The sequence below is a fragment of the Podarcis tiliguerta genome (genome assembly GCF_965153285.1).
Source record: "Podarcis tiliguerta genome assembly, chromosome: 8".
Classification (NCBI taxonomy): Eukaryota; Metazoa; Chordata; class Lepidosauria; order Squamata; family Lacertidae; genus Podarcis; species Podarcis tiliguerta.
The window spans coordinates 7,487,824-7,501,277 of record NC_139541.1 but is presented as its reverse complement, the minus strand read 5'-3'; the positions used below and the strand labels follow the sequence as shown (position 1 = coordinate 7,501,277).

Here is a 13,454-nt window from a genome sequence, read left to right as displayed (position 1 = left end):
TAGTTCAGCGGCCGCTAGGAGGATGGTGGCGGAAGGGCCAGAGGCTCCCGGCGGGGAGGGGCTCCTGGGGGCCGAGGCTGGTGAGAGGAGGCTGGAGGGGGGCGGACCGGGCAGCCAAGCAACACAGTTGGAGCCTGCCTCCTCCCTGGCCGGCAGGGAGGGAGCGAGAGGAGCTGCTTCCTTTGAAACTCGGGAAATTTAAGGGACATCATCAATAAGGGGCAGCAGCGGGACACGGTGCTGGGATAAGGGAGTTTCCCACCAAATAAGGGACGGTTGACAGCTATGGTGCACACACTGCCTAGCGGTAATGGGAGGTGGAGTCCAACAGCCTCTCAGGTTCCCCATCCCTGCTCTTTGGTATCGAACAACAGAACCATTACGCCTCTCATCAGAATGTTTCCTACCACCTTATCTTCAAGATCCAACAACTCTAAAATGCAAGAGAGCTTTTTTTTAATACATTGGTACCTCTGGTTACGAACTTAATTTGTCCCAGAGGTCCGTTCTTAATCTGAAACCGTTCTTAACCTGAGGTACCACTTTAGCTAATGGGGCCTCCCACTGCCACCGCTACACGATTTCTGTTCTCATCCTGAAGCAAAGTTCTTAACCCGAGGTACTATTTCTGGGTTAGCGGAGTCTGTAACCTGAAGCGTATGTAACCCGAGGTACCACTGTACATACATAATTTTTTTTTTGCATGCCCCCTTTCCTTAGTTCAAACCATGCTCAAGGCAGCTTGCAGCATGAAAAAAAAACATAACTACAACGTGACAAAAGTAGTCATAAACAATAAACAGAGCATTAAAAACACAAAAACAAACTGAGCTATTTCCACATAAATCACAAAAAGTAGAGATGCAAAAAAAGTAGATGGGTGGTGTGCGATTTTTGTTCTCATCCTGAGGTAAAGTCTTTAACCCGAGGGATTACTTCCGGGTTGGCGGAGTCTGTAACCCAAAGTGTTTGTAACCTGAGGTGTTTGTAACCCGAGGTACCATTGTAACAATTTTTCACCCAGTGAGCTTCACAGCCCAACAGCGACTTGAACCCTGGTCTCCCAGGTCCTAGTCCAACACCAACCAGTACTATATGGACTTGTCAGGACTGACATAGTGGTTCTTGCATTGGTCTTCTACAGTGGTGCCTCGCAAGACGAAAAGAATCCGTTCCGCGAGTCTCTTCGTCATGCGGTTTTTTTCGTCTTGCGAAGCAAGCCCATTAGCGGATTAGCGCTATTAGCGGTTTAGCGGCTATTAGCGGCTATTAAAGGCTTAAGGGATTAGCGGATTAGCTGCTAAAAGGCTATTAGCGGCTATTAAAGGCTTAAGGGATTAGCGGATTAGCTGCTAAAAGGCTATTAGCGGCTTAGATCAGCTGATAAGCGGCTTAGATCAGCTGTTAAGCGGCTTAGCGAACAGCTGTTAAGCGGCTTAGGGGCTTGGGGAAAAGGGGGGAGGGGGAAAAAACCCCAGGAATCGCAAGGCATTTTCGTCTTGCGAAGCAAGCCCATAGCAAATTTGTTTTGCGAAGTACCTCCAAAACGGAAAACCCTTTCGTCTAGCGGGTTTTCCGTCTTGCGAGGCATTCGTCTTGCGGGGCACCACTGTACTTTGTTATCATCTCAGCAAATTTTCCTCCCAGTGGACTGAAACAACCTGATGACAGAAAAGTCCACCGAACCTGTAGCAGCTGCCATTAAACTGAGGACCTCTGAGCCTTGTTTTAAGTGGATTTGTTGCTTTTGTGTTTTAAACCGTTTTTAATCATTTCATGTGCAAATTTCCTAGAAATGGTAGTTTAGAAGGTGAGATAATAAATAATAATAATAATAATAATAATAATAATAATAATAATAATAATAGAATTGCCTGCAAATAAGATGTGTGGGCAAGATTGCAGACAAAAATGTGTGTGTTAGGAGAAATGCAAACTAAAACACTGACAAACTTTCACAAGACCTTTTCCTTTTTTAACTGAGGCTGGTGCAGATATGTGGTTCATGGCACCTAAGTTTAGGAAAACGAGAATCTGAGAGAAACCCAGACTGACAGATCTCCCCACTCTTCCTGGCCAGATACTACGCAGTTAATTATTCCTCCTTGGGTGCTGCCTGCAGGGAACAAGCTCCTGGGTGCTGTACAGTTTTTGCTGTGTCATTCCTGTTTGCTAACCCAGCTTCTGCCCAGATATAATATTACCATGTGAAAAGGAACAGCCACATATTTGCTGCCAAAACGCAGCCGTATAAAGGCCGGTGCTCTGGTAAAACAAGGAAATGTTTACTCTGTGTGTGGCCGTCTGCCAGGAGCAGCCTGTTTGTTTCGCAATCTCTGATTAAGGCCAGACAATCAGACGATTTCTATGTTGCTGGAAAGTTATGTTGGGTGTAATCAAGAGGCAGAGATGCAGAACCTGTAGAAAGTGGCAAGCCCTAAGGTGGTAAATTACTGCTCTACCTGTTCCTATAGGCTCACGGAAGCTTAAAATACAGGAATAGACATACTGATACGAAGCCAAATGCCACTGTAGGCTCGTATCTTTATTAAGGACACACACCCCTTCCAAAAAGAAGGGCCACCAAGTTGCAACAAGCTCCTGAATCTGCCAGAACTTGCCAAGGCTCCATTAAAGCAAAAGCAAGCAGAGGACTACATCAAAGCCCCTAAAAGTACCAAGAACCATAAAACTTAAAGGTGCCATGTGACTCTTTGAGTCTAAGCTACCTGGGAGATTGTATCTCCTCATAAAAACCTGCCTGAGGGCTAAGATCTTCTAGTGAGCGTCAACATCAGAGGAACGGTTGGTGGTGGCAGGAGAGACTTTCCTGTGGCTGCTCCCAGATTGTGGGATTTCTTCCCAAGAGGCGTCAGCCTGGCAGGCTGAGACATTCCTGCCCAGACAGGTCCTTGGAAACCGAGGCACAGGTGCTGCTAACCACTGCTGTCAGGGAAAATTGGGTTTTAATTGCTGGTCCTAAATGTGTTTTGATTTATTTTAACTACTGTTTTTAACTACTTGGTATTTTACAATGATGTTCTTAACTGTGGGAAGCCGCTTTGAATCCCAGCTTGGGAGAAAGGCAGGATCTAAATAATAAAGGTAAAGGTACCCCTGCTCGTACGGGCCAGTCGTGTCCGACTCTAGGGTTGTGCACCCATCTCACTTAAGAGGCCGGGGGCCAGCGCTGTCCGGAGACACTGGCCAGCGTGACGAAGCTGCTCTGGAACCAGCGCAGCACACGGAAACGCCGTTTACCTTCCCGCTATAAAGCGGTACCTATTTATCTACTTGCAGTTAGGGGTGCTTTCGAACTGCTAGGTGGGCAGGAGCTGGGACCGAACGATGGGAGCTCACCCCGCCGCGGGGATTCGAACTGCCAACCATGCGATCGGCAAGTCCTAGGCACTGAGGTTTTACCCACAGCGCCACCCGCGTTAGTAAATACCTTAACAGTCAGTTTTGCAACAAAACTTGTGATATTATTCTTACCACGTGCCAGGGGCGAGGCTGAAATGCAGAGTTACAATCCAGTACTACAGGGATGTCCAACAGATCGATCACGATCTACTGATAGATCCCCATGAGGTTTTGGTAGATCCCTGGCTCCCTTTCCATAGCATCGCTAAAACTGACTCCTGCCCTGCCCCCCATGGTTGTATCATCTCTGGAAGATTGAGCTTTCTCTGTGCGATCTTTTTGTGAGTGACTTTACCCCTTTCCCCCACGCCTTTAACCCGCCCCCAAATGGAAATCCTCCCAAAAGCTTATTTTTTAACCTCCCCAAAAACGGGGCTCTTCTTCTCCCCTAAAAAAGCTCAGCAACTTTGAGCTGAACCCCCCAAATGGGTCTTTCATTCCCAAAAAAAGCTCAAGAACTTTGAGCTGAACCCCCCCAAAATGGGGGTAGATCACTGCCAGTTTATAATTCTGAAAGTAGATCGCAGTCTCTTGAGAGTTGGCCACCCCTGAGTGTACTAGATGGTCTTATTCCATTTAAAAGCAGCTGCTATTGTTCCAACTTGCTAATCTTTGCTTTTCAAAATATCTGGAGGAGACTGGGTTGGCAAAGGCTGCACGAAGCAATGCCAGGCATTAACAAACTGGGACAGGCGTTTCCCCTGAGCCCACTGATATGGTACCTTGTCTCCTTCTGCAACCTGGCAGATAACCTCCCCTGTGGACGGGTTGACGGTCGGGAAGGTCTTCTTGCTGGCTGCATCATGCCATTCATTGTTGATGAAGATCTGCAATTGAAAACATGGACTATAAGCTTTTAGGATGCAAACGCTTCACAGCGACGGCTGATGGCGAAGAGATTGATGCTTCAGGAGCCAACACACAGCTAGGCGGAACCTTAGTGTTGAGAGGCAGATTTGGGAGTGCCATTCCCTTCCAGAAGTAATCCCATAAAAGGTAAAGGGACCCCTGACCATTAGGTCCAGGACTCTGGGGTTGCGGCGCTCATCTCACTTTATTGGCCGAGGGAGCTGGCGTTTGCCTGCAGACAGCTTCCGTGTCATGTGGCCAGCATGACTAAGCCACTTCTGGCGAACCAGAGCAGCGCACGGAAACGCCGTTTACCTTCCTGCTGGAGCAGTACCTATTTCTCTACTTGCACTTTGACGTGCTTTCGAACTGCTAGGTTGGCAGGAGCTGGGACCGAACAACAGGAGCTCACCCGGTCACAGGGATTCGAACCACCGACCTTCTGATCGGCAAGCCCTAGGCTCTGTGGTTTAACCCACAGCACCACCCGCATCCCCATTGTAAATGAAGACCCATAGATGCTCAAGTACCGAACTGGACCCTCAAGCACTATCCTAAATGAAATAAATTTCAAGAAGTGGCCTGAACAGCATCTTAAGCATTACAATAAAGCAAGAGAGCAAGAAATATTGGCCTATTCAAAACAGCTACTGCCCTAGGTGTTCATATTCTTTAGCCATTTATGAAAAACCTTTGATACATATAGCAACCGTTGATTCAGAAACTGCCGCCCAGCTCATTTACCCAGCACAAATAGAGATAAGCACTTATCGGAGTGTAGCAAAAGGGACAATGCCCTCTTCCAAAACAAGTAACTGATTCTAGAAGAAATAAGAAGTGGCCCAAGCCTGCCGGACAGCTTGCAACACAAAAAATGCCTAAGATGTTTGCCAATAAAAATATGTAAATACAACCCACCATTTACAGCAAGGATAATTGCTGCCCCGATCTTCCCGCTTGCTTGGGGGAGAGAATGCACCCACAGGCAGTTTTTGTGGCCGCTTTTCAAATGCCAGCACCTGTCCCATAGTGCTAGTTATAATACAATTTGGCCCAGATATTGTAGTAGTAATAATTATTTTATTCATTTGTTTATTTGTTTGTTTGTTTGTTTGTTTATACATAACCCGTCCTCCCTGGCCAGAGCCGGGCTCAGGGTGGCTAACATAATAAGGGGGGGACAAACAAACAAACACCCAGTTTATTAAAATATGGTTAAAATAAAATTTAAAATGCAGCCTCATTTTAACAGTAGCCCATAAATCAAAACCATATGGGGAGGGAAACATAAGGGTCAGACTGAGTCCAAACCAAAGGCCAGGAGGAACAGCTCTGTCTTGCAGGCCCTGTGGAAAGATGTCAAGTCCCGCAGGGCCCTTGTCTCTTGTGACAGAGAGTTCCGCCAAGTCGGGGCCAGTACTGAAAAGGCCCTGGCACTAGTTGAGACCAATCTAACCCCCTTGTGGCTCCGAAGTGTTGTTATTTGTGGACCTTAAGGTCCTCCGCGGGGCATACCAGGAGAGGCGGTCCCGTATTGTGTGTCCTCGGTTCATTTTGACAGCAGCTCCGAACAGCTGACAAAATTATACACATACAGGAAGCATCTGTTTGCAATAATAAGAGACATCTGTTTGGTCTGCATTCTTAACTAAACCAACTCGATTTGCACTTCGTGTATTAATACACGGACCTCATAAGCTTTTATACTTTGCATTTCTCTGAATTGGGCAATAAATTCCAGTTTCAAAATGCATTCAAAATGTGCATTTCATGATAAAATACAATCAGAACTGCATGCTTTGAATAATATGCATATTAAATATGGATTATGTGATGAAATACATATTTAAGGACACATCTGAAGAAAACTGTGCGTATGAATTTTCATACAGATTTAAAAAGAAATCTCAGATGAATGCAGAAACTAGACCAAATGTCCTAGTGAACAAACACAGAGCTACAATTTCCAGAGTGGTTTAACAAGCAATCCTTCCTCCCAGGGAACTCTGGGAATTGAAACACTGGAAGAGGAATCAGGGCCTCCTGATAACTCTCAGCACCCTTTACAACCAAAGAAAGGTTGTTTTCTGCTGCTCCAGAGAAGCGGACACGGAGCAATGGATCCAAACTACAAGAAAGAAGATTCCACCTAAACATTAGGAAGAACTTCCTGACAGTCAGAGCTGTTCGACGGTGGAATTTGCTGCCAAGGAGTGTGGTGGAGTCTCCTTCTTTGGAGGTCTTTAAGCAGAGGCTTGACAACCATATGTCAGGAGTGCTCTGATGGTGTTTCCTGCTTGGCAGGGGGTTGGACTCGATGGCCCTTGTGGTCTCTTCCAACTCTATGATTCCATGATTCTAACTACCTGACATTTAGAAAACATCTGAAGGCAGCCCTGTTTAGGGAAGTTTTAAATGTGTGACATTTTAATGTATTTTTAATCTTTGTTGGAAGCCGCCCAGAGTGGCTGGGGAAATCCAGCTGGATGGGCGGGGTACAAATAAATTATTATTATTATTATTATTAGGCTATGCCCTTTGAGGCTCAGGTTCAAATCCCTGCTCAGCTACGACGCTTGAACTTCAGTCAGTCTCTGCCTCCCTCTCCCTGTCTAGCCTACAGATTGTTATGAGGTTCAAGGTGTGGAAGGGACAACAAACGCTGCTTTGAGCATCTTGAAGGAAAAGTGAAATACAGTGGTACCTCGGGTTACATACGCTTCAGGTTACAGACTCCGCTAACCCAGAAATAATGCTTCAGGTTAAGAACTTTGCTTCAGGATAAGAACAGAAATCTGTTAGCATATGTCAGGAGTGCTCTGATCCATATGTCAGGAGTGCTCTGATGGTGTTTCCTGCTTGGCAGGGGGTTGGACTCGGTGGCCCTTGTGGTCTCTTCCAACTCTATGATTCTATGAAACTACAGCTACCAGGATTGGGGGGAAACTGTGACTGTTTAAAGTGGCATCACAGTGCTTTAAAGGTACCGTGCAGATAGGGCCTGAGTTAATGCAGCCCAAATGCAGAAGTGGGGAGATGGCAACCAGCGTTTTCCAAAACGGTTTGTCAGCTGCTTGGTTTCAAAAGTGAGACGAAAAGGAAGGTGGAAGTTTCGGGGAGAAGCTAGCTCCTGCTCCCAGCCGCAGAAGAGTTCAAAAGCCAAACTTTTACAATCTGGGGCTGTAAACTGAGAGGTCAGGGTATCTTGCCAAGTGCTGCGTAACTCACACAAACAAAATCCAGATCAACATTTTCTCTACAATGAACAAGGACGAAGTCTGATTGTTTGTTTCGTAGAAGGCAGATTACGGAGGAGGCATGATAAGAGTGCATATCAATTTACCCAACCTTCCCAATCTGGGTACTGAAGAACTGAACCTATGCTGCCAATTCTTGTAGTAAACCAGTATAAAGCAAGCAGTACATAACAAAACGCTACCAAATCATTCTATGTTCTAAATCTTATATTAATAATCCAAAAATTGAGAGAACTACGTACAAGATCTACTCTTGACTTGAGCATTTATTCATTTACTTAGCATATGAAGTTGAATGTATGTAAATACACCAAAATCTTGAGAGAGAATTTCCTGAAGAAATAAATTACCGTATTTTTTGCTCTATAAGACTCACTTTTTCCCTCCTAAAAAGTAAGGGGAAATGTGTGTGCGTCTTATGGAGCGAATGCAGGCTGCGCAGCTATCCCAGAAGCCATAACAGCAAGAGGGATTACTGCTTTCACTGTGCAGCGATCCCTCTTGTTGTTCTGGCTTCTGAGATTCAGAATATTTTTTTTTTCTTGTTTTCCTCCTCCAAAAACTAGGTGCGTCTTGTGGTCTGGTGCGTCTTATAGAGCAAAAAATACGGTAAATATTGTAGCTCAATCTAAGAGGAAATGTAACATTTGGACTTGAATGTTTATTAATATATCAGAACCGTGAGAGAGAACTTACTAAAGAAGCCCAATACTCTTCATGGGCGAAACAGGTGACAAATGCCAGCACCCTGTCTAACTCTTGCGCGTAACATCACCGACACTTCATTTGATCAAACTTATCCTTGTTGATATCTAACCCTTAAGTGCAACATCCCTGACACTTCGTTTGATCAAACTTACTTTTGTTGATATCTACAGAAGCCTGGCTAAAGGAACTTTAAAGAATGAATCTTCCTTTTGGACACAATTTGTGGTTTTTTTTATTATTAATATTTATTAGAGGTTTAATAATTACAGGGGGGGAAAGGAAAAAAAGAACAATAAAAAAATTAACAAACAATACATCAAAAATAGAAAGAAAAAACAGTACAACAAAACAACAAGAAAAAACAAAAACATTTAAAAACACATCCAAATTTCATATCTTTATCTTTCATTTGCTTGTTTCCTCGACTTCCTCACACCTCCCTTTTTTGTATTCTAGTTCAAATTAGCTAATTCAGCAAATCCTTTCCCTCTTTCTCAATTTTTGTTCTATAATTTATCTTAACATGATCTAATTTTAAATTTTCCACTTTAGCCCATTAGCAATCAGTTTTTGCATAATTCTTAATAACATTTCTGCTAAAACCATATAGCTTCATTCCAATATTCTTCTAACATCCTTTTGGACACAATTTGAAGGAGTTTTCTGCTTGTGGCTTCAGTAGTAGATCTTGCACATATCTCTCTCAATTTTTGGATTATTAATATAAGACTTAGAACGTAGAATGGTTTGGTAGCGTTTCGTGTGCCGCTCATGTGCTGCTTACTTTATACTAGACCCAGAAGGAAGGCACATGCGCCAGTCTACTGGGCCCACACTACTTTGAATATTATATGTCTCCACCATGTTTTCCCCAAAGTCTTTTTGGGCTGATGGCCTTGGGCACCATGGAGACCAGATAAATTAATTTAGAGTAAGAGGGTGAGAGGATAGAAGTTTATAAAAACATGCATGCAGAAAGCAGAGAAAAGTTTTCTTATACAGTATTCCCATCTCAGATCTCAGCCCTCAAGCATTTCTCTTCTATTTCTAACTTATTCATAGCAATCTTCTGAGTCTGTTACTGGAAACCATAGGACAGGCATCCCCAACCTGCGGCCCTCCAGATGTTTTGGGACTACAACTCCCATCATCCCTAGCTAGCAGGACCAGTGGTCAGGGATGATGGGAATTGTAGTCCCAAAACATCTGGAGGGCCGAGTTTGGGGGTGCCTGACATAGGAGAACGGAGTGTTCTGGTGCTCAGGTCCTGCTTGTGGGTTTCCTGCTGGTCTCAGTGGCCTGATCCAGCAGGTAATAATAATAATAATAAATTTATTATTTATACCCAGCCCATCTGGCTGGGCTTCCCCAGCCACTCTGGGCAGCTTCCAACAAAATATTAAAACACAGTAATGCATCAAACATTAAAAGCTTCCCTAAACAGGGCTGCCTTCAGATGTCTTCTAAAAGTCTGATAGTTGTTGTTCTCTTTGACATCTGGTGGGAGGGCATTTCACAGGGAGGGCGCCACCACCGAGAAGGCCCTCTGCTTGGTTCCCTGTAGCCTCACTTCTCGCAGTGAGGGAACTGCCAGAAGGCCCTCGGAGCTGGACCTCAGTGTCCGGGCAGAATGATGGGGGTGGAGATGCTCCTTCAGGTATACAGGACCGAGACCATTTAGGGCTTTAAAGGTCAGCACCAACACTTTGAATTGTGCTTGGAATTGAATTATGTTCTTACAGCCTCCCATCAACCTCTAGAACAGAGGTGAGAACCTCAGGTCTGGGAGACAAATGCGATGTCCTCTATCACAACACTCAGAAAGAGTAAAATATACACTGGTTGATATTCAGAACTGCCCACTGAGAGCTGATTTCTTTCCCTTTTTCTGCCCCCACAGTCACCAGTCTGCCAGGCACACTCCGTTCCTGAACAGATGCAAGAATTACAACGACCAGCCCTCCGCCAGCAAAAGTAACAAGCTTGCACTGCTGTGGGTTTTTTCCCCTTTATCAGGGAAGAGTTGGTCAAGGATCAGAGTGGACACAACTTTCTCTAAAGCACCCCGTCAGCAATCCCTAAGGCAACACACGAAAGTCACCGCGCAGGAAAATCTGGCTGCCTTTCTCGTTCTCCCTGGCTAACGGCATGGCACGCCACCAAGAACTGTTAACAAAAATCCGATTAGAATAAAATGGTCAAAGAAGTTGAGACCACACCCTCAACAGTCCACCAGCAGCTCAAAAAAGAAAGGGGCGGGGAGAAAGGGAAGAAAAGGAGGATTATTTGTAGATAATAAATCATGTTATATAAGTAGTACACACATTCAAAGTCTTAACTAGCTTGTCTTACATCTCCTCTGAGATGCTCTAAGCTAAAAACTACACCATCCAGATAGAGGAGAGGAGGACCGGCAGGCTTGCAGAAGTGCAGACCTTTTGGGGAGGACAAGCGATGTTAATGGGACACCGGTGGCGCTGTGGGTTAAACCACAGAGCCTAGGACCTGCCGATCAGAAGGTCGGCAGTTCGAATCCCCGCGACGGGGTGAGCTCCCTGCTCCTGCCAACCTAGCAGTTTGAAAGCCCGTCAAAGTGCAAGTAGATAAATAGGTACCACTCTGGCGGGAAGGTAAACGGCGTTTCCGTGCGCTGCTCTGGTTCACCAGAAGCGGCTTAGTCATGCTGGCCACATGACCCGGAAGCTGTATGCCGGCTCCCTCGGCCAATGAAGCGAGATGAGCGCCGCAACTCCAGAGTCGGTCACGACTGGACCTAATGGTCAGGGGTCCCTTTACCTTTACTAAGTGATATTAAAGGGGGGGTGGAACCGGAAGCAGCCAAACGAGGAGTGAGCATGGACCTCAAGGCTGGCTGACTGTTGTGGGGGCAATGCAAAAATCAGAAAAGGGGATGTCAGGGTGTGTCGCTTGGAAAGGGGTGTGGCTGCCGCACTCCATACTGCAACGTGTTGTTGCAGGCAGTGGCGTAGCGTGGGATGGCAGCACCCGGGGCAAGGCAAGTAATTTGCGCCCCCCCTCCCGCTGCACTGTCCCTCCCCCAGATAGTTCCTCGCTCTCTCTCCGCACCGCACCGCACGCCTGGCACCCTCCCCTCCACAGTGGGCGGCGACCCGGCGGCTCACATCGGATTCGCACAGCCAGCACTGCAGTGAGAGAGAGTGAGTGAGCCAGGTAGGGGCAGAGAGCTGTGAGTACGAGCGCCCCCCCCCCCCGATGTTGCGCCCGGTGCGGCCGGCCCCCCCTGCACCCCCCACGCTACGCCACTTTAAAAATGGGTGTGTTTCCAGAGCCACTCAGGACAAGAGGCTGGCGTTGCATGTGCAAAATTGCAGTTCAGGGAGTTCTGTGCATGCTCCTTTTTCATGATTTCAGCATTCCTGAGGAGGGAGTGCGGGTGTGTGGTCAGTAGAAATCAGGAACCTCCACCGTTATTTCCACCTGCAGCCAACCTTAAAAAAAAGTGGCAAGAGTTTCCAGGAGACAAACTATGGATTGCCAAACCATAATTTTCCTCTTTTTAAATTACTGCCTAATTTTTAAATTACTACCTAATTAAGAGGGAATGAGAGACAGGGGCGTTCCTTCCTTTTTTTTCTTTCTTCCCTGCAAATGCTACATTTTATGTTTCTTAATACAGTATCTAGCAAAAGAGGAAAAGGCCAGGGCAAAAAGAGAGAAACTTCTCAACTGGCTAGAAATCAGGGCTTTTCACACTAAGGAGATCTCGGAGGGGGAGGCCAGAATTTGATCCGAAATCCAAACCTCCGGGGCCATTTCCTTTGCAACTTGAACACTTTCTCCTCCCAGATATATCCCGGAGTCATGGAGGCTGCAGAGTTCAGTGGTTAAGCCCTCTCTCTCCAATAGAAGAATGGCAGATGAAGATGATGGATTTTTCGGAGCTAGCCATTAAATTTAATGATTACTTAGTTAAATATGTTAAGTTAAATTAATTGAAAACAGCTTGCAGATACTTAATTGGCTTAGGATTTTATTTATGTTAAGTGACGAATTAATATGTTTAATTTCATAATGCGAAGATCTAAGGATGTTCAGGTTTAAGTTAAATGCAATTTGGAAAACCGTTAAAAGGACATGCAATGAAATTCAACCAAGGGGAAGCGAGGAAGTCACTTAACAATGTTAATAAGTGTAATTTTCAATAAGGCTATGATTTATGTTGGTTTGTCTTATGTGTTTGTTTGTTTGTTTATAATGTGAACACCAATAAAGAAAATTTTTTTTTGGGGGGGGGGAAGATAAGCCCTCTCTGCAAGTGCGGAAGATCCGGATGAAGACCCCCTCCTCCTTTTCCCCCCCAGTTGGGGGAGGGTCCGGGGGGTCCGGGTCGGAGAAACGGGTTGCTTGCGGGTAGCGAGGGAGAGCCTGCCCTCTGCACGCGCTCCAGAAACCTCTTGCCCGGCCGAGGAAGCAAGGCTGGGGGGCGGGCAGGAGGCGCGGCTGCTTCCCCCGCGAAGAAGCAGAGGCAGCTCCGGCCTGCTCCTTACCTGCGTGTAGGCGATCTCCGGGCGCGGGTTGGGCGCGGGGACGGCGGCGGCGGCGGACCAGGCTCTGGCGGCGAGGCGCAAGGGGGCCGCCCGAAGGCGCAGCGGGCCGGAGCGGAGCGCCAGCGTTTGCAACATGCTCGCCTCTTCCTCCTCCTGCCAAACGGAGCGCGCGCTCCCGCCGCCTGGGCTGCTGCACCCCGATGCTCCGCCTGGCCGGGGGAGGGACGGCCAGTCGGCCAACGGCCCCTCTCCCGCCTCCAGGCAGCCAATGGCAAGCGGTTTGGCCAGGGCCCGCCCCCGCGGCGCTCAGCTGCGCCCTGCGTGTCGGAGTCGGGAGGATTCACACGTTACGCGTGTCACGAACGGAAACGGCGTCCGCGGGCGCCTGGCCGGGAGAGGGACGGCGAGTCGGCCAACGGCCCCTCTCCCGCCTCCAGGCAGCCAATGGCAAGCGGTTGGGCCAGGGCCCGCCCCCGCGGCGCTCAGCTGCGCCCTGCGTGTCGGAGTCGGGAGGATTCACACGTTACGCGTGCCACGAACGGAAACGGCGTCCGCGGGCGCCTGGCCGGAGGTGGGACGGCGAGTCGGCCCACGGCCCCTCTCCCTCCTCCAGGCAGCCAATGGCAAGCGGTTTGGCCAGGGCCCGCCCCCGCGGCGCTCAGCTGCGCCCTGCGTGTCGGAGTCGGGA

General features: G+C 47.3%; 1 protein-coding gene across 1 annotated transcript in view; it reads right to left on the bottom strand.

Annotated features, from left to right (window-relative positions):
• The window catches only part of ALDH2 (aldehyde dehydrogenase 2 family member), a 32,778-nt gene extending 19,826 nt beyond the window's left edge, over window positions 1-12,952 (bottom strand). The window contains exons 1-2 of the mRNA XM_083453446.1: window positions 12,767-12,952; window positions 4,146-4,250 (exon numbers count right to left, since the gene is read on the bottom strand). Of these exons, the coding sequence (XP_083309572.1) occupies window positions 4,146-4,250; window positions 12,767-12,901 (240 nt within the window). The 5' untranslated portion in view covers window positions 12,902-12,952. The remainder of the gene's footprint in view (window positions 1-4,145; window positions 4,251-12,766) is intronic.
• Window positions 12,953-13,454: the final 502 nt, after the last annotated feature.